Here is a 20,697-nt window from a genome sequence, read left to right as displayed (position 1 = left end):
CCTGCTCGAGCTCTCTCTCTCTCTCTCAAATAAATAAATTAATAAATACATAAATAAAATCTTTAAAAAAAAGTGGCAGACTTTTTTCAGAAAGGTGATAACATACACAGAGCACAAACATTCAGCAGGTATAATGGGGGTATATACAACAGTAAGTTTCCTTTCATGTCTGTCCCCCAGCTACCTGGTTCTCTCCTAGAGGATCAAGTAGTACTGACTTTCTTATAATCTTTCTATAGATCTTTTATGAATATATATAAGCTTATTATACGTGTGTACCCACAGGTTTTTTTCACTTTTTAAAAAAAAACCCAAATAGATGGGGGTGCCTGGGTGGCTCAGTCGGTAAGCGTCTGCCTTCGGTTCAGGTCATGATCTCAATGTCCTGGGATTGAGCCCCATGTCAGGCTTCCTGCTCAGCGTGGAGTCTGCTCCTCCCCCTTGCTCGTTTTCTCTCTCTCTCTCAAATAAATTAAAAAAAAAAAAGTGGCGGAGAAGAAGTAGGCAACACTGGGAGCTGAGCAGGCAGAGCAGGAGTTTGTACCAGTTTCTTGTATTCAGTCCCAGATAGTTTTTGGTATTTTATGTGATCTGGAAGAATTGATTCTGAGTTCCTGAATCTGAAAAAAAGCAATTAAATCGTTTTGCTTCATGGATTCCTAATGGTCTGGATGAGCAAAGAAGAACCCATTGTCAAGAGTTACCTCTTTTGGCTTTTCCGTCCTCCCTTCTTGCTGCTTGCTGTGCAGGTTTTGTGCTCCCCTGCATCCCTCCTAGCCATGCCTCTCAAAATTGAATAAATCACGTTTTTCTGCTTACAGCCGGGGGAAAGGAAGCCAAATCCGTCATGATCAAGAAAAATAAAAATAATATAGATTAAAGTTCGATGCAGCAGATACTTTTATACCTTGGTCATCGCAGACAAAGAGAAGGCAAGAAACCTGAAGTAGTCCCTGCCCCCAGGGTTGGCAGTGAAGGAGCTGATAGGAACCTTGCACACTGATTTGAATTGTATTAAAATTATAAAATTAAAAAAAAAGAGTTACCTCTTTTGGTCCAAGAAATTAATGGAATCTGTGACTGAATCAAAGATTATATGATCTCCCAAATGCTAACCAGACTAGCTGGTAAACAGAATGGTAAATAGCTAAATTGATCAGAAAAGCTTTTATAATTTTTTTCAAAAAATTTAAACGATAGTAATTTAACAACATATGCTATAATTATTGCAATAATTTACATTTATTAAGCATTAATTGCTTTGGGGGTAATATGTTAAGTACTTTACCTGTAATCCTTAAAATGGATACTATTATTATAATCATTTTATAGATGAGGAAACTGAAAACTAATTCGTTGAATAATTTCTCAAGGGCACACAGCTAGTGAGCCATGGAAATAGAATTTAAACCAGATGTGTTAGGTGTCAAAGTCTATACCGTTAACCAGTAGCAATTTTACGATGTTTATAGTAGCAAAACAGTGGGAAAAAACTTGAATTTAAACAATAGAAGATTGGTTAAATTATGGTCTAGTCAATAATGTAATAATACAATTATTAAAGTGGTGCTTAAAAGACTATTTGGTGACATGAAAAATGTTAATAATATATTTCTAAGTTAAAGAAAACAGATTACAAGCACTATATTTAATGTGAGATCAATTTTGTAATACACGTTTATTTAATTGGAATACTTACCTACACCAAATGTTAGAGATGGTATCTCTGAGTGTTGCAATTATGGGTTGTTTTTTTTTTTTGTTTTTGAACTTGTCTACATTTTCCAAGCTCTCTACAATTAACGTACATTACTTTTTAAATCTGTAAGACCCTTCATTGTTATTTCAGGTAGAAGAGAGAAATTAGTAAGAGGAATACCATCATCAGTTTTATGACAGATAACGGAAATTTTGTGGGGAAAGAAGGGTGGGGAGAACTGAACATATTGAATGTTGCTGTGACATAAGTGCATGCTCTGTCATAGGTGCAGCCACAAGTGCAGATATGTCTCATAATTTTCCATTAGCTGATACCGTATTAACCAGGGTCATGAGTAAGCACAATCATATCCTAATCATTTTCCTCCTTCTTGAATTGCTTTCCTCCCTTGGCTTCAGTGACTGCCTGCTCCTATTTTCCATCTACCTCATTGGCTTCCCTTTTTCAATCTCCTTTGCTAGTTCCTTCTCCTCTCCTCACCTCCCCTTCATTTCAAAGAACTCTAGACCTGGCCTTAGGTCTCCTCTTCACCACCCATTTCAGAGGGGAAAAAAAATAAATACACACACACACACACACACACACACACACACACACACACACATTAAAATGCCTTCAGGAGCCCAGACATAAACAAGTGAGTGAAGTAAATCCTTGATGTCACTGCCAACTCTTCCCCTAGCTCAACACCAGTTATTTCCACCTCAGTTAATAGCATATCCACCAATTGCTCAAGTCAAAAATCTGGACGGCATTTTTCATTGCTCCCTTTTCCTCATCTTTACCCCCTCACGTACGTATTTCAGCAAATCCTGTTGGTTCGATTTTCGAAGTATAGCTTAAGTCCTTTTCTTTCCCTACTCAGGCTCCATTTTGCTTAGGCTATTTGTTATCCTAAATTATCTCTTTGCTTTTATTTTTGTTTGGCCATCGTCCATTCTTCACACCAGCCAGTCGTACTAATCTCTGAATTTGAAATTGAGAAATCAGAAGATGTGGCTCTGGTCTTTCTTTCTTTCTTTCTTTCTTTCTTTCTTTCTTTTTTTTTCTTTACTGAAAAGTTAAGATTTACCTAGCTTGTGTGAATTATCACAATTAAGAATTAATTTAATAGTACAAAAAATGCATTCACTTTGGTGGTTTCCTAGCAGTTAAATATTTGGGAACCTAAAAAAAAAATTGCTCATTTGTTCTGTTCACTTTGTACACTACCACCTTGGTTAACAATGGTTCAGGGAGAACTGAGAAAAAGGAAAATTATATCCTATTCTTGATTCTCATCCATCTGTAAAGATCAAAACAGAAATGCTGAAATAAATATGTATTGTAGTCTGGGGTGGCTTACCAAACTCGTTTCCACTTAAGTTAGTCTTACCTCATTTTTCCAAACCTTCAATTCATTGAATAGCTGCTGCTTTTTTTTTTTTTTTTTTTTTTTTTTTTTTTTTTTTTTTTTGGCCTTCTAAGTTTCTACAGCTATGACTCATGGAACTAGAACTAGATCAGCACTGCCATGTGCTACTTTCTCTATTAGATTTTTCTCACCTGGTTAAAATTGATATAAGCAAAACATGTTTTGTTCTTTTAAAGCTTAAACACAAAGTTTAACTGTCTAACAAACTTCGATTAAGAGAAGTTGGGTTTAGCAGAGGAATAAAGACTTCTAATTTTATTATACAACATAATTTCTTCCAGCTATTTCTTTTTTTTAAAGATATATGAACCCCTATGTTTATTGCAGCATTATTCACAATAACTAAGATATGGAAGTAACTCAAGTGTTGATCAACAGATGAATGGATAAAGAAGATATGATACACACACAATAGAATATTACTCAGCCATAAAAAAGAATGAAATCCTGTCATTTACAACGGCATGGATGAACTAGAGGGTATAATGCCAGGTGAAATAAGTTAGAGTAAGACAAATACCATGAGTTCACTTACATGTGGAATTTAAGACATGAACAAACAAAGATGAAAAGAGACAAACAGGGGCACCTGGGTGGCTCAGTCATTAAGCATCTGCCTTCAGCTCAAGGTGTGACCCCAGAGTCCTGGGATCGAGCCCCACATCAGGCTCTTCTGCTGGGAGCCTGCTTCTTCCTCTCCCACTCCCCCTGCCTGTGTTCCCTCTCTTGCTGGCTGTCTCTCTCTCCATCAAATAAATAAATAAAATCTTAAAAAAAAAAAGAGACAAACAAAAACCTAGACTCTTAAACACAGAGAACAAACTGGTGGTTGCCAGAGGGGAGGTGGGTAGGGGATGGGTGAAATAGATAAGGGGGTTAAGAGTACACATTTTTTTTCAGATACAAGAGCAATTTATTTTTTTCATCAGTCTTATCTAATACCCAGTGCTCATTACATCATGTGCCCTCCTTAATGTCTAACACCCAGCCACCCCAACCCCCCACCCTCGTTCCCTCCAGCAACCCTCAGTTTGTTTCCTATGATTAAGAGTCTTTAACGGTTTGTCTTCCTCTCTGATTTCATCTTGTTTTGTTTTTTCCTCTCTTCCCCTGTATTTTTGTTTCTTAAATTCCACATACTAGTGAGATCCTACGATACTTGTCTTTCTCTGATTGACTCATTTTGCTTAGCATAACACCCTCTACTTCCATCCATGCCACTGCAAATGGCAAGATTTCATTCCTTTTGATGGCTGAGTAGTATTTCATTATGTATATATGCTACATCTTCCCCATCCATTCATCTGCCGATGGACATCTGGGCTCTTTCCATAGTTTGGCCATTGTGGACATTGCTGCCATAAAGATTGGGGTACAGCTCCCCTTCAGATCACTACATTTGTATCTTTGAGGTAAATACCCAGTAGTGCAATTCCTTCCAGCTATTTTTTCCATAGTTGCTGATTATAGAACTTCCAATAATCTCATTTAGATCCTGAAAATTAGAGTACATTTTCCTAAGTGGTAATTTTTTATTTACTAACTACATTTGGCTTTAGAAATAGATTATTTTGGGGACGCCTAGCTGGTTCAGTTGGTGGAGCATGCAACTCTTGATCTCGGGGTCGTGAGTTAGAGCCCCACATTGGGTGTAGAGATAGCTTAAAAAAATCTTTTTTTAAAAAAAGAAACTATTTTGAAGCTGACACTATTTCTGTGTTGCTTTTAACATGAAATCTAGCAAATGTTACTTTCTTTTCTTTACACAGAGCTCTCAAATCTCCCTTCTGATTTATAAGACCATTGCTTTTAAAATAGAAATAATCTAAATGAGTGATACTAAAATCTTTATACAAGTTATTTTAATTAACATCAAACTTATTATTATATATTTCATCAAAGGAGTATTATGAAGTAAAAAATAAATTAGTTCAGTGGTTATAAAGTTTGGCCCCACATTGGAATTACCCAGGAAGTTGCAAAAAATGTTGATGTCTGGGTCCTAATCAAGATTATAATTTAATTGGCCTGAGCATTGGGATTTATAAAAGGTTTGAGGTGATTCTAAAACATGGCCAAAGTCGGGGCACCTAGGTGGCTCAGTTGGTTAAGTGGCCAACTCTTGGTTTCACTCAGGTCATGATGTCAGGGTCATGGGATCCAGTGGGGCATCTGCTGGATATTCTCTCCCTCTTCTTTTCCTTCTGCCCCTCCTCCCCTCAGAAAAAATCTCTTATTTTATTTATTTATTTGAGAGAAAGAGAGTGAGAGAGAGCACACATGAGCAAGGGCAGAGGGAGAGGGAGAAACAGACTCCCCTGCTGAGCAGGGATCCTGGCTTGGAGCTTGATTCCAGGACCCTGGGATTGTGACCTGAGCTGAAGGCAGACACTTAACCAACTAAGCCGCCAGGTGCCCCTAAACAAATAAATCTCTTAAAAAATTGAATAAAACACGGCCAAGGTTGAGAACCACAGCATTAGGTAATTATAGCTCCTAGAAATCTATATATCCCCATTGCCCCGCTTTTTAAAAAATTTATTTATTTATTTGAGAGAGAGAGCATGCATGCTTACGTAGTAGGGAGGGGCAGAGGGAGAGGGAGAAACTTCAGCAGACTCCTCACTGAGTGCAGAGCCTGATGCAGGGCTCTATCTCATGCCCCTGAGATTATGACCTGAGCTGAAACCAAGAGTCGGACACTTAACCAACTGAGTCACCCAGGTGCCCCTCAACCCCCCCCTTTTTAAAAAAGATTTTTATTATTTTTAAAGTAATCTCTACACCCAACATGGGGCTCAAACTCATGACCCTGAGATCAAGAGTTGTGTGCTTTTCCAACTGAGCCTGCCAGGTGCCCCCCCTTTAAAATTAAATTAAATTTATTTATTCATGAGAGACAGAGAGAGAGAGGCAGAGACAGAGGGAGAAGCAGGCTCCCTGCAGAGCAGGGAGCCTGATGTGGGGCTCGATCCGAGGGCCCTGGGATCATGACCTGAGCCGAATGCAGACGCTTAACTGACTGAGTCACCCCGATGCCCCAATCCCCACCCCCTTTTTTTACGTGGTTTAAGACAACACAGATTTATTATCTTACAGTTCAGAGGTCGGAAGTCCAAAATGGGTTTCACTGGGATGAATCAAGCTGTTGGCAGGGCTGCATTCCTTCTGGAGACTGCAGGTGAGAAGCTGTTTTCTCACCTTTTCCAGCCTCTAGAAGATGCCTGAATTCCTTGGCCTGTGGCCCCTTCCTCTATCTTCAAAGACATCAGTGTAGCATCTTCAAACCTCTCACTGACTCTAACCTTTTTGTCTCCCTCTTTCACTTACAAGGACCCTTGTGTTTACAAGAGGCCCATCTATATAATTCAAGATTCTAGATCCTCAAGATCCTTAACTTGATCAGCTGCAAAGTCCTTTTTTCATGTGAAGTAATACATTCACAGGTCCCAGGGGTTAGGACTCAGAAACCTTCGAGAGGCTATTCTACCTCCTACCATAAGCCCAAGAGTGTATAGTTGTTACCCCTTCTAACTTTGCACACTCTGCTTGGTGATCTTTCTCATTCTTGTGGATGATGCCACATTTCTATCTACAACTTCAGTTGCAAATATTCACTGGACATCTCCCCTTGATGTCCCATAGGCTTTGGAACCCATACTATTTCTCACCTTGAGGTCTTTGCACACTTTGCTTTTTTAGTTTAGATACCTTTCTCTCCTTTTTTTTCATGTCACACTATCTTCTTTATCCTTTAAAACTCAAAGCATGTGTAACTTTCTCCAGGAAGCTTTTCTTTTTAAAAATTGAGATATAATTCACATATAACATTGTATAAATTTTAGATGTACAACCTGTTGATACATTTATATATTGCAATATGATTATCATCCTAGTGTTAGCTATATATCACATCACATAATTACCATTTCTTTTTCTGTGCTGAGAACAATTAAGATCTAATCTCTTATAATTTTAAAGTTTATAACACAGTATTATTGACTATAACCAGTATGTGGTGCATTAGATCTCTACGATTTAATTTTCTACTAGATGCAAGTTTGTACCCTTAAACAACATCTTCCCCTCCTCCAGCCGCTGGTAACCACCATCTCATTCTCTGTTTTTATGAGTTCCGGTTTTTTAGATTCTACGTATAGGTGATATCATACACTATTTTTCTTTGTCTGACTTATCTCACTTAGCATAATGCCCTCCAGGTCTATCCCTGTTGTTGCAAGTGGCAGGATTCTCATGGCTGAGTAATATTCCATGTGATATATATATATCACATATTTTTTATCCATTCATCCACTGATAGGAACTTAGGTTGCTTCATATCTTGGCCATTATGAATAATGCTGCAGTAAAAATGAAAGTGCAGATATCTCTTTGATACCCTGTTTTAATTTCCTTTGGATATTTACCTATAAGTGGAATTGCTGGTTTATATGGTAGTTCTATTTTTAATTTTATAAGGAGCCCCCATATGGTTTTCCAAAGTGGCTGCACTAATTTGCATTCCCACTGACAGTGTACAAGGGCTCGCTTTTCTTCACATCCTCACTAACACTTGTTATCTTTGGCTTTTTGATAATAGCCATGCTAACAGGTTTAAGGTGGTTTTGATTTGCATTTCTCTGATGATTAGTGATGGTGAGCATCTTTTCAGGTACTTATTGTACATGAAAAAATATTTTTTTGAAGTAATTTCTACACCTAATGTGGGGCTCGAACTCAGAACCCTGAGATCAAGAGTCACATGTGTTACCGACTGAGCCAATCAGGGGCCCCTCTATTGGCTATTTTGTTGCCTTTGTTGGGAAAATGACTATTTAGTTTGTCTGCCGTTTTAAAATCAGATTGTTTTGTTGTTGTTGTTTTTGAGCTATATGAATTCTTTGTACATTTTGGATATTAACCGCTTATCCAATGTATGATTTGCAAATATTTTCTCCCGTTCTTCAGCTTTGCTTACTCATTTTGTTGATTTTGTGTGCGTGTATGTGTAAGGAAGATTTTTAGTTTGATGTTGTCCCACTTGTTGACTTTTACTTTTGCTGCTTGTGCTTTTGGTGTCATATGAAAAACAAAATCACCAAGATCAATGTCAAGGAGTTTCTTTCATGTTTTCTTCTAGGCATTTTATGTCAGGTCTTATGTTTAAGTCTTTAATCCATTTTGAGTTAATTTTTTGAGTGATGTAAGATAGGGGCCCAATTTCATTTTTCATGTAGTTACTGGTAGCAATATATTTTCCTAGGAGTGTGTGCCACACACAGGAACATCAACCTTCCAAATATGTTTCAATTCAAGTATTTGCTTAACAGCTATATAGTATTTATAAACTTCCATAGCTCTTCATCAGATAGTATGATATCTATGGAGAGATAATCTAAGACATCTTATCTTCAGTGTCTCAATATTTTGAGGAAAAAGCCTGAAAGGATGTACCCTCCTTCAATGAATATGTTAATCATCTTATTATCCCATACAATTTTGCACCTTTATAAATGCAAATTATTTAAGGTAATATAAACACTGCCTGCCACCAATGCTGTACAACAGATGATTCCACCCAAATATATATATATAGTGGGGTTGGGTAGATAGCTGCTAGTGATTTTCTTAAGAGGCTGGTAAAATCCTATCACTTTATAGTTTGAAACCTTTTGAAGGCAGTAAGTTCCCTTCATGGTAGAGCCCAGTCCTTAGCCTGGTTTACCGTGGTCCACTCCACCTCTCCAGTTTGGTCTCTAATCAACTTCTTATTAACAATCTACTTGCTTTTCCTAGACTTACCATTTTCCTGTAACAAGTGTAATTTAGGCATGGAGATCTTGGTTATGCTAACCTAATTTTCATTCATAATAAAACCAAGAATGGATCATAATCTATTCATTTGCCCTCCTGCGGCCTATTGTGTAAGGACAGAGTCAATTCCATTTCTCCCTTTGTGCAGGGACAATAAACACTATAATGACATTTTGATAATCACAATACCATCTGATGTCATGGGATGAGAGTTAACCAGAATTAGATTCCTCATACATAAAGAGTACCTATAAAAAGGGTGTGATCAAGGTATGGGTGGTAAGATGTGTTTTTCAATATTTATTTACAGAGCAACTTTATTACTGCTCCATAGCTCTATCCAAAAGAAAAACCTGATTATTTAAGAGTGACAGCTGGACTCAATTTTCTTCTCAGTCCAAAATATCCAACCATTCTAGAGACTTTTCATATCGTGGAATAACCTTTCCTCACTTTTTCATCTGCCTTATTTCTATTTATTATTTAATACTCAGCTCTGGTATCACCTTTTTCTTGAAAGTCTCTCTTTTAGGTTTTTATAGGTTTACATAATGCATTGTAATGTCTGTCCCAATGACTAGACTGTGACTCCCCAAGGCAGGGACTGGATTTTTCTTTTACCTAATTGTCTAATGTGGTGCTTAATACATGGGATCACACGGTACATGTTTTTTTTTTTTTTTTGGTTTTTTTTTTTTTTTGAATGATCTTAATTTCTGTGAGTGAATTTCTTCTTGCTTTAAATATGTTTTGGTGCTAATCAGTACCACATCATCAGTGGTAAATGACTCAAAAAGAGAGAGAGTCCCCTGACTTAATGTATCATGAAATATTCTGTGGTTATTAACTATCTCCAATGCCATTTTTAATGGCTGCAGAGAATTCCATTGCATGGAAAAACCATAATTTATCTAACTAACTGTTCTTTTTATGTTACATATGTAGAATTTAAGTTTTTGAATTATAAATATTACTAAAAAACACATGATTTTAACTCTGCCTCTGATCTACTGGGTTATGTTCAGGTTAGGATATGGTCCTCAGTGGAAAAGCAGTGTATTGCCAGACTCAGTGATGTTATACATTTGCAGTAAATGAGAGTGCACATTTCTCCTTTGCCAACACCAGGTACTATAAATATTTGCAATGAGAGAGGTAAAAAGCATTATCTCAATATTATCTTAATTTACATTTTTTTAATTATTAGTGGACTTGAACTCAATTCCCCCTGTATCTTTAATAGGTGTTTGCTTACCCATGTGGTCGCACATTTCTCGGCAAAGAAAATAACTTGGAGTGTCTGTAAGGAAATGGATGCTTTCTTTAATAAAATTAAATCTAGCTCTTCTGAGTTAGCAATAAAGAAAAAAACCTCCCTGGAAAATTTCTTGTGGACCTTATAACCCCAAATGTGATCCCACATAATTCCCCTTTCCCTTGAGGATCTCTGCTACCATCAAGACAGGGGCCCAATTATGGGGACTCCAAATTACAACATAAATGTGACTAGGCTGGAATATTTTTTTAAAAGTTTATACTCTGGACAGGAAAAAGTAATATGGTCAGGAGAGTAACCCAAAACTATATAATATGTTTTTACCTGATGTTGTTGTTCTATCCATTGCTATGTATGAAACACCCCTGAAACTCAGCGGCTTAAATTGACAAGTACTTATTATCTCTTATAACTTCTGTGTGGGTTAACTGGTTCCATCTGTGCTATTCTATACCATGTGGTGTTGGCAGTGCTGCAGTCATCTGAGGATTCAACCTGCTGGAATATCCAAGATGGCTCACTGTCATGGTAGGCTGTTGGTCCTGGTGGTTGGCTGGGAACTTGGCTGGGAACTCAGCTGGGGCTATTGACTGAAGGGCCTTGATTGTTCTTTATATAGCTTTTCCATGTGGCTTGGGTTCCAAGAAAGAATGCTCCAAGCATGCCTCCATATGACAGAAGTCATCTTTCTCCCTTTGGTTGGAGTACTAGCAAGAAATTAAAAGTTCAAACCTAGAGTGGGGGCTAGAAAAAGTAATTTCTTCTCCTATCTGCTGGAAGTCATTCTCCTGGTGTCTCATTTCCTATGTGAACCCCCTACTTCTATCTTGATGACTGAAATGGTACCCTACCACTTTCAGGGGACACACTGACCTCTCAGAGGCCTCACTGAACAAAAATTCAGAATTTAGCTAATAATACCAATAGTTATTCTAGGGATATACACTTACATAGATTGAAAAGGTGGGGTGGGGTGGTGGTACGTTTCATTGTAGTATCATGACAACTATTAACTTACTATCATAAGAGAACCCTGCAAATGAGATACCTATTTACACACTACTTAAGAACAAAATAGAGATGGCAAAATAGAAAAGACAATTCAACCAGCTTAGTCTATGTCCATGCCAAGTACACGAACTACTGCATTAATATTTTGTCTTAAAAAGTATGTCTTGGCTAGCATACTTGCTGAAAGTAGAGTTGCCCTTTGCAAAGCCTCTACCTCTTGTCTGACACACACAAGGGAAAGAAGAATTAAAAAATTCCCAAAATGTAATAAGTTGATGTGGATCATTTTGAACTTCTAGATATTAAACAATCAATCAGGGATGCCTGGGTGGCTCAGTCAGTTGAGCGTCTGCTTTTGGCTTGGGTCATGATCCCAGGGTCCTGGGATGGAGCCCCACATCAGGCTCCTTGCTCAGTGGGGATCCTGCTTCTCCCTCTGCCTTCTGCTTGCCCTGCTTGTGTGCTCTCTTTCCTTCTGACAAATAAAAGGTAAAATCTTAAAAAAAAAAAAATCAATCATATAAACTTTTAATCTTAAACTTTTGAGTTTCCAACTATTAGAGAAGGTGATGTCTTTTCCTTTTAAATTTAATTGTTCCCAGAATCTAATGCCCAATAAAAATATCAATAATAAAGACTTAACATAAAATTTTTATTTAACATTAGTAAGATTTAATAAATATTTCACTTTCTCACAAGGAGGGTGCTGCAAGCCAGGTCCATGTATTTCCAGTCTATGATAACCATAAACGATGAGAAAAAACAATTTGAAGAAAACTCCAAATCCAGAGATACACATCCAGGCTCATAGCAAATCATGTGGGTGGTACCTTTCCCCTAAATTATCATTTCATCTATACCCTAGCAAAATGCCAATAAGTTACATTTGGATGGGATGGGTATTCTTTCTGGTAGAAAGAAAATTCCATTCCATCTTTGCTATCAAAATTTTCTTTGTATATAGGTAAGGGTTAATAGATCAGTAATATTCTTGATTTCACCATGAAATTACATTGTCTTTACTTGAGTTCCTCTGAGTTATGCACAGGCTTCCTGTTCTGAATTTACTGTTTTTTTTTTTTTTCCTGCAATGGTTTTTAACATATGTTGAAGGCAAGTAAAATTATGAAAAATTTTAGTCCTTAATTCTGTCAAGATGGTGACGTCCAAGAAATACAAAGTTGATGGTGATAAAAAAAACTTGAGCCTGGCTTTATAGGAGGTAATCTCCCCCCGCCCCCTTCTTCTAATGCAGTCCTATAAACTCACCTGCTGATAGTTTATATGAAATCTTTAGACTAGAAAGCATCCATTATAGTACCAGAAATATAAACAAATTTTAACAAATGGTAAAACTGCTTTCTATGTTAAGATAGCCATTTATACCAAGATCCTGCCCCCTCTAACTGGTAGTAGTTGTGTAGATTCAAGCAAGGGCTTTCAGGTGAGAAAAATTAAAGCAAGTGTCTTTAGAGTTTTAACTCAATCCAAATAGTATGTATTGAGTACCTACAATGTTCAGGATTGTGCCATGAAGGAGCTTAATAGTTGATGGACAGATAGTTCACCCTGAAGCACTCTGATTCTATTCTTTTGACCTAAACAGTAACCCACAGCTATTGTATTCTTTTTTTAAAAATATTTTATTTTATTTATTTTTTAATTTTTTATTATGTTATGTTGGTCACCATACAGTACATCATTAGTTTTTTTTTTTTTTAAAGATTTTATTTATTTATTTAACAGAGATAGAGACAGCCAGTGAGAGAGGGAACACAAGCAGGGGGAGTGGGAGAGGAAGAAGCAGGCTCACAGCGGAGGAGCCTGATGTGGGGCTCGATCCCATAACGCCGGGATCATGCCCTGAGCCGAAGGCAGACGCTTAACCGCTGTGCCACCCAGGCGCCCCTACATCATTAGTTTTTGATGTAGTGTTCCATGATTCATTGTTTGGGTATAACACCCAGTGCTCCATGCAATACGTGCCCTCCTTAATACCCATCACCAGCCTATCCCAATCCCTCACCCCCCTCCCCTTTGAAACCCCCAGTTTGTTTCCCAGAGTCCACAGTCTCTCGTGGTTCATTCCCCCTTCTGTTTACCCCCCCCTTCATTCTTCCCTTCCTTCTCCTACCAATCTCCCTGCTATTCCTTATGTTCCATAAATGAGTGAAACCATATAATTGTCTTTCTCTGCTTGACTTATTTCACTTAGCATAATCTCCTCCAGTCCTGTCCACGTTGCTGCAAATGTTGGGTAATCATTCTTTCTGATGGCTGAGTAATATTCCATTGTATATATGGACCACATCTTCTTTATCCATTCGTCTGTTGAAGGGCATCTTGGCTCCTTCTGCAGTTTAGCTATTGTGGACAATTACAGCTACTGTATTCTAACTGTGGCTAGAAGTGAAGTTTCCTCATCTACCTTCCATATGCTTCCATCTGAACCCCCATTTTTTTCCAGGTATTTTACTGTAACCAGGAGCAAAGTAAAGCAGGAGGTTGGATAATTCTGAAAAACTGTAAAAAATAGTTGACAATTTTTGGGGGAAATATTTGGGTAATTGTCTTAAGTCCCCTTTTGTTTCACCAGTAGAACAGTGTTAAGAATGAGCTGGCAAATTCATGACAGACACAAACCTTAGCCCCAGTCATTTAGACTGAATAACTGTGAGCACACTGTGTTTAGGACATGTTCATTGTCATCTATTCCTTCTAAATAAAAAGACATTTATTTAGCAAATAATTTACTAGCAATTATATGCTAGATATACTAACATATTCAAGGTAAGACTATTTGCCCAAATCTGGGGAGACAAAATACTATAATAGAAGCCTTTTATTAATGCCTCTCTACCTCAAATGTGCGTCCTTGTCTCCTTCCCTACAGATGTGTTAAGGGAAAGTTGTGAAAGTTGTCTCTTTACTTCAGGCACACCCTACTCCCTCTTATTCCAGACTTATTCATTTAACAGTCTGAATATATTTTATATATATTTTTTGAAGATTTTATTTATCTGTCAGAGAAAGAGAGAGAGCGAGAGCACAGAAGCAGGGGGAGCAGCAGACAGGCAGAGGGAGAAACAGGCTCCCCACTAAATAAGGAACCCAAGGGGGGACTCGATCCCAGGATTCCGGGATTACTACCAAGCGGAAGGCTTCGTAATTTACTGAGACACCCAGGCATCCCACAATCTGAAATTTAAATCTGAGGAGTTTAGTTTTTCAGGGATTTAAGGAAAGGCAAAAGGCAAAGCATTGATGTGGCTTGCCTCTTACCCTGGCAATACACGAATCACCAATTCAGAAGAGAAAAATGTCTGCCTCATCTTTGGAGTATTTAAATCCACTTATACAAAACAAGTCTTTAACATCTGCAACCATATGCGATTTGGTGAAGTCGAATTCATTTTAGTGTTTTTAAAAGGTTTACTGCTTTTCTGAAGAAGATACCCCAATGCTTCTTGTCTTTTCTCATGTTACCTCCCTCCCTCCAAATTTCCATGTGATAGTTGAAATTCAGTTTCCTTTTCAAGCCCATCTCAAATAACCCTTTCTCGAGGCAATTATTTTGTTTCTCAAACCAATATATTTTTTTCTTCTGGCTCCTCCGTGGTACTTCCTAACTTTTATTTGACCTCACTTTTTGCTTCACTTTCATTTTAGGGAACTACTAGTATATTAAACATCATCATTATTAAGATTTTATTTGTTTATTTGTGAGAGAGAGGCAGCGAGAGAGGGAACACAAACAGGGGGGAATGGGAGAGGGAGAGCTGAGCAGGGAGCCCTATGCGGGAGGCCATCCCTGGATCCTGGGATCATGACCCCAGCTGAAGGCAGACGTTTAACGGACTGAGCCACCCAGGCGCCCCTAAACATCATTATTTTTTAAGGCTTTATGACTTCAAAGAGTACATAAGGGTGAAAAACCACTTTCTTTAATGGTACTTGTTTTTCACTAATGTATCAGGAAGAATACTTTATTGTTAATAGTGGGGGTGGAGGGGGAGGACACATTAGGTTGACCTGAGCTGGTTTCAATCCTAATGTAACTTATCTTTTAAGCTAATCTGAGAATGAGGCGAACCTAACTTTCACATTGGAAAATTACGAGAGTAAAAAAACCCCTGAGATCTACAGGCAAAATTTACCCCGCCTCCACGCTGTTTGGAGCAGCTGTCTCAGGAATCCTCCCTTCCTTAGAATGTGGGAGAGGTTTAGTGGGGCGGCAGCTGCAAAGCAAGGAATCTTTCCCATTCCTCGTGGACACGTTCCCCCTCCCATTCTCTTCCAAGCGGTGGCAGCTGCTGGGGCATCCCAGTGGAAATCTCTCTCCAGGCTTCGCGGAGCGCCACGGGCGGGCAGCAGCTGAAAGCAATCAGGGGTGGGGACTCTCTGCTCCCTTTAGACACGGACAGCAGCCTCGCTGGCTCCAGCGCTGCCACTTCTCTGGCTCATAGCAGTCCCTCAGGTGTCCTTCAACAAGTCCAAGAAGACACCTTGGAAACGTGGGGGCGGGTTCTCTCAGCGCTAGGAAACCCTACGGTAACTTAACAACGGAAGCAGCTACAGAATCACCTCAGCACTTGTCAAAGCACCTTCCCAGGTCGGGAGTGGGAGGTGTATGCGTGTGTGCGGGGAGAGTCGGCTCCGGGAAGGGGACACACCTAGTGTTATTTGTAGGGTGCCCATCTTCACACGTAGTCCTGCCTGCAAGCCAGCGCCTAGCACCTCCGCCCTTTCGCGGCCCCCTAGGCCGCGCGCGCTTCCCCACCCCGCCACACGGATGCCTCCGCCTTCGCGGGCGCCCGCCCCACCGTCCCGCGCGCTCGCGCACGCGCACGCCGCGCCCGGCAGCCCTCGGCGCTGTCATGGCGGCGAGGAGTAGCTTCAGTGGGCACAGGGACATTCGCGCCAGCCGTAGCGGGGCGAGCTGTGGCAGTAGCAACCGCACCACCGCCAGCAGCCTCAGCCGCGGTGTCCATAGCGCCAGCAGCGGCTGTTTTTGCAAAGGCTGAGCGCAGGGGTCGGGCGGGCGAAGAAGCCATGGAGTTCTGTACAGCCGCGGACTCCCGGGGAGCGGACTAGGGAAACTTGGAGGCTGCGACCAGGTGCACTGACCTCTCTCTCCTCCCTCCTCTCCTCGCCGTCGCCGCCGGGCCTCCCCGCCCTTCTTGCCACAACACACACCTCCCCTCCTCGCCGTCGAACCTCAGGTGCCTGAGTGCTCCACTCCTCCCCCTGGGCCGAGCGTTGAGAGTAATCACCGCCCCCTTCCCCCGCCTTTTCCTGCCCTGGATCTCCGCCGCCACCTCCGTCTCGCGGCTCCCTGGCGGGGGGTGAGGACGAGTCCGGAGTATCTGGGTGAGGAGGAACTTTCTACTTCTGTGGTAGCTTGGGGGCCCCCGCCTTTCCTTGGACCCTTCGTTTCCCAGCGACAGTTTCTCTTTCCGTGCACCTGTGAGGAAAGGTAGCCCTGCGCCTGGAACCTGCGAGTGTGGGGGAGGAGTGAACCTGTTCAGGGGCCTTTTGAACCCGCCTTCACTCAGAACCTACCTCTTCGAGCCAGGGAGGGTAGCGGGTGGCTGGTAGTAGGGTCCCTTTAGCAACTTATTTGACGGACAGTAACTATTTCTCTCTCCCCCCCAACAAAACCCTAAAACAAAACCTAGCGTATTTAACATTTATCTAATCTTCCAATAGGGTTTGGCGTTGTTGTCAGCCTCGGGGAGAGAGATTGGACAAATATTCTCCAAGAGGAGGAAGGCGACGCCAAGGACTTTCCCCATCAACTGCTTTTGGGGTTTCTCCACAACTTGGAAGAGTGACCCTTTTCCTGTTGTGTTGCGTGTGCTTATTCCTAGTGCAGTAATTGCTGTCCCGTAGTGACTCCGAGTTGTCCTTTCTCGTAAACTAGCTAGCAATGGCTAGTGAAGACAATAATGTCCCTTCCCCGCCACCAACAGGTGATGACGGGGGAGGTGGAGGGAAAGAAGAAACCTCTGCTGAAGAGGGTGCATTGTCCCTGAAACCAGGGCTCCCCATCAGGGGCATCAGAATGAAATTTGCCGTGTTGACGGGGTTGGTTGAAGTTGGAGAAGTAACCAGTAGGGATATAGTAGAAACTGTCTTTAACCTGGTAAGTGGATATCTATTTTATACGCATATATTCTTCTCAGTGGGTTGGGGAACTAGACGTTAAAGCTGGAGCCATGTGCTTGACTCAGACTGATGATGGCTTTTTCCATGGATAGAAGCACAAAATTCTACTGACCTAAATGAAATAATTTTTTGTATTTTTCAGTGTAAGGGGAATTATGTAAATTTAGGTGCTCCAGGTTTTGTGAAAGTGAACAGATCACTTTTGTGCTAAGGAAATAATTGTTGCTTGGAAGTATTTTGTGGGGGTTCCAGTGGAGGAGTTTTATTATATAAACAATTTTTTTTTCTCAGGATGTATAACTAAGTCTGCACTTCTTTTTAGCATTTTAAAGATATTTTTGTGACTTTTTTTGGACTTGGGAAATAAATGTCCTACATACTACCTACTTTTATTCTTTTGAGTCTGCCTAGGTTACGTTTTGCTGTAAGTTTTGGACACGAAAGTTTTGTTCACAGATGAACAAAGATTTCTTGATGAAAGATTAATTTGCCACAAAGTTAGTATTTATATTTTGATCAGTTTTATTTTTAGACATAACCAACAGAAATTAAAATTTGGAATGAATTTAGGGTTACATCTTGTGAAAATTGAATGGCAATTGAAAAGAGGATTGTGGTAGATGCGATATAACCAAATCTGTTTCTTTGGTAAATGCATGTCTAGCAGTAAAGCATATTTGGTCATTGGAAGTTGCTGGTTATATGGTGAACTGTGAATCGTTATTTTTGAAAGGTGATATGCAATCCTTTACTTTTTCTCTACTTCATTCTTAAAAATGATTGTTTCTAATGGGGACTTTTTAGATTTCTTTACTGCAACTTCTGTTGCCCATCAATTTAAAGAATGAAAAGTAAATTTGGCCTTAAAAATACTTCTACCTCTTCTCCCTATTTACCTGTGGTAGAAGATAATAGATTGGAACAAATATGAATGTATAATAGCTGTAATAACTGTTTTGTACCCTTCCCCTTTGCCTCTGTGTTTTCAAGGTTAGGCTTGTTTTATTCCAGGGCAGTTAATTATTTCCTTCACTAGACCTTACCAGTAGTTTGGTCACCTGCAGTACAACTTCTAGAATGAGTAAGGAGCTAAATGAAATTCACTTTTGGAGTATAAAAACTTTGAACAATAGGATATTTCTCTACCATTTTGTTTGCTTATATATAAATAACAGACACACATGTACACATTTTTAAAAAACTATATATTATGGAAATGTTCAAATATACACAAAAACAGGATAGTTCTCTGGTATCTGTTACGCAGTTTCAGCAATTATCAAAACTTTGGGGATCTAGTGTGTTTGTGGTCTTTAAAAGTTCGTAAGTCTCAAGGAGATAAATGGTAAATTGATTAATTCCTTTACCTCAAAATACACTTGAGAACTTTTTTTTGAGATTTCTTTTCCTTTTTCTAAACCTCATGTATCTTGGGTGACAAACAGAAATCTGTGGTGGTGATATAGCCCATAATTAGTTTGTGTGTGAAGTACAACATTCCTCTGGCAGAAAGAGGATTTGAACTCCTTTGTTTAGAATGCCCTGTGTGAAGGTGGATGACCAAACATGAGTCACCCGTATTTTATTAAGGAAAATCCAAATTCTGTAGAAATGGTGCGCTTATAGGCTGCCTAGAGTTGTGGGCCTGGTAGAGATACAAGGTTTTTGGTTAAATTCTGCACAGCTACATGTTTTCAGAGTAATAGGTGTCCGGTAAAAGGAGAGTGTAGAATATAATTTTTCATGACTTATTATATGTCATTTGATATAGGTCCTACTAAAGATATTAATGGTGCAAACTTACAATACCTACAGGAGCTGAGCACATCACACAGAGGCTCTGTTCCTATTGACCGTGCAGAGGGTGGGTGTACTCGTAGATTTAGAGAGGCAGCTTCTATTCCATTCTGGTTGGTTGTTGGACTACAGTAACATGGGCCCAATGGTGTCATACCTTTTGATTTTTCAGGAAGAATTGGAAATCAAGATTTTAAAAAATAACATTTTAAAGTGTCCAGTTAAAACACTATGAACTACTTTGTGAGATATAAAATTGTAGGTAGTTATTTTTCAAGCCTTTATATGGACATTTATTAGAAAGATAATAACACAAAATGCTTCTTAATGTGCTCCCCCGAGCCCCTGTGAATTTGTACATCATGTATAAGTAATAGAAAACTTGAACTGGTTTTGAACACAATAAAAGGCTTTATAGGCTCATTTATCTCCAAGTCCAAAGGTGGGGCAAGACTTACCCTACAGTAATAGTGTAATATTAAAGCTCAGTTTCTTTCCGTTTCTGTTCTGCTTTCTTCAGTCTGTTGCTGTTCCTGTTATGATTATAGGATGGCTGCCAGTAATGGTTGGGACCATATATATTTTTGTTTGCATCTCTTGGGAGAGCCTCACTGTCCTGACATTCCAAATAAGAGTCCTGACCTGATTACTGAGCTAGTGACTGTGGTCATTGAAATGGTTGATCGGCTTAAGCAAACCAGTGCCAACTACTGTACCTAAGGATGGGGTTAATTTTCTCTGAAGTACATCACCTGTTTGGGGAGGATACACAAATAAAAATCTGGGTAAGAGATTGAAAGGGTAGGGGCGTCTATGTGGCTCAGTCAGTTAAGTGCCTGACTTTGGCTTAGGTCATAATCTCATGATTTTGGGGTCCTGGGATCCAGCCCAGGGTCAGGCTCCTTGCTGGGTGTAGAGCCTGCTTGGGATTCTTTCTCCCTCTCCCTCTTGCCTGCTTGCGTGCACCCATGCTCTCTCGCTCTCTCTCAAATACATAAAATCTTAAAAAAAAAACCTGAAAGGGTAAATGGATAGTTGGATAAGCTACCAATGATGTCCACTATTCTTTTCAAAGATATTTGTTTAAAGAGAGCAAAAGTCATTCATTAACTCAACACCCTATTGTGATTTTTAGCAAGTTTTTAAAAAACTCTTTGTACCATAGTTTTTCCTCTGTACAAGGGGGAAACTACACTGTAGCCAGGATTAAATGAATAAATACTTGTAAAGCACTTAAAATAATGTGTGGCACATTGAGTACTATTATAATTATTTACTGTTATTTTAATATTTGTAGTTTAGATAAATCATATTCCAACCTTATAATTTTTTGTTTCTGTATAGGTATTATCAGCCTTATTGGCTCTGCAATATGCTATGTAGTTCTTTTGAAATTTATTTAATAGCCATTGTGATTTTTTAGAAATGACTTGTTTTTAAACAACTCTGTTGAGGTATAATTTACATACCATAAAAATCACTTGTTTTAAGTGTCCA

At 39.4% G+C, this 20,697-nt stretch overlaps 1 protein-coding gene across 5 annotated transcripts in view; it reads left to right on the top strand.

The window, feature by feature from the left end:
- LRBA (LPS responsive beige-like anchor protein) overlaps positions 1 to 20,697 on the top strand; it is a 791,618-nt gene that overhangs the window by 50,035 nt on the left and 720,886 nt on the right. For 2 of the 5 annotated variants that reach the window (XM_048212377.2, XM_044384356.3), the window contains exons 1-2: positions 16,099 to 16,352; positions 16,945 to 17,380. The exons of 1 other annotated variant lie outside the window; for it this stretch is intronic. In XM_048212377.2, coding sequence (XP_048068334.1) covers positions 17,165 to 17,380 — 216 coding nt within the window. In that variant the 5' untranslated portion in view covers positions 16,099 to 16,352; positions 16,945 to 17,164. Of the gene's footprint in view, positions 1 to 16,080; positions 16,606 to 16,944; positions 17,381 to 20,697 lie in introns of those variants that run through there. 2 more of the 5 variants (XM_026499457.4, XM_026499458.4) reach the window with 2 other exon arrangements.

This window comes from Ursus arctos, unplaced genomic scaffold (assembly GCF_023065955.2).
Source record: "Ursus arctos isolate Adak ecotype North America unplaced genomic scaffold, UrsArc2.0 scaffold_11, whole genome shotgun sequence".
In the NCBI taxonomy this organism is placed as follows: Eukaryota; Metazoa; Chordata; class Mammalia; order Carnivora; family Ursidae; genus Ursus; species Ursus arctos.
This window is presented reverse-complemented; position numbering and strand designations above follow the sequence as displayed.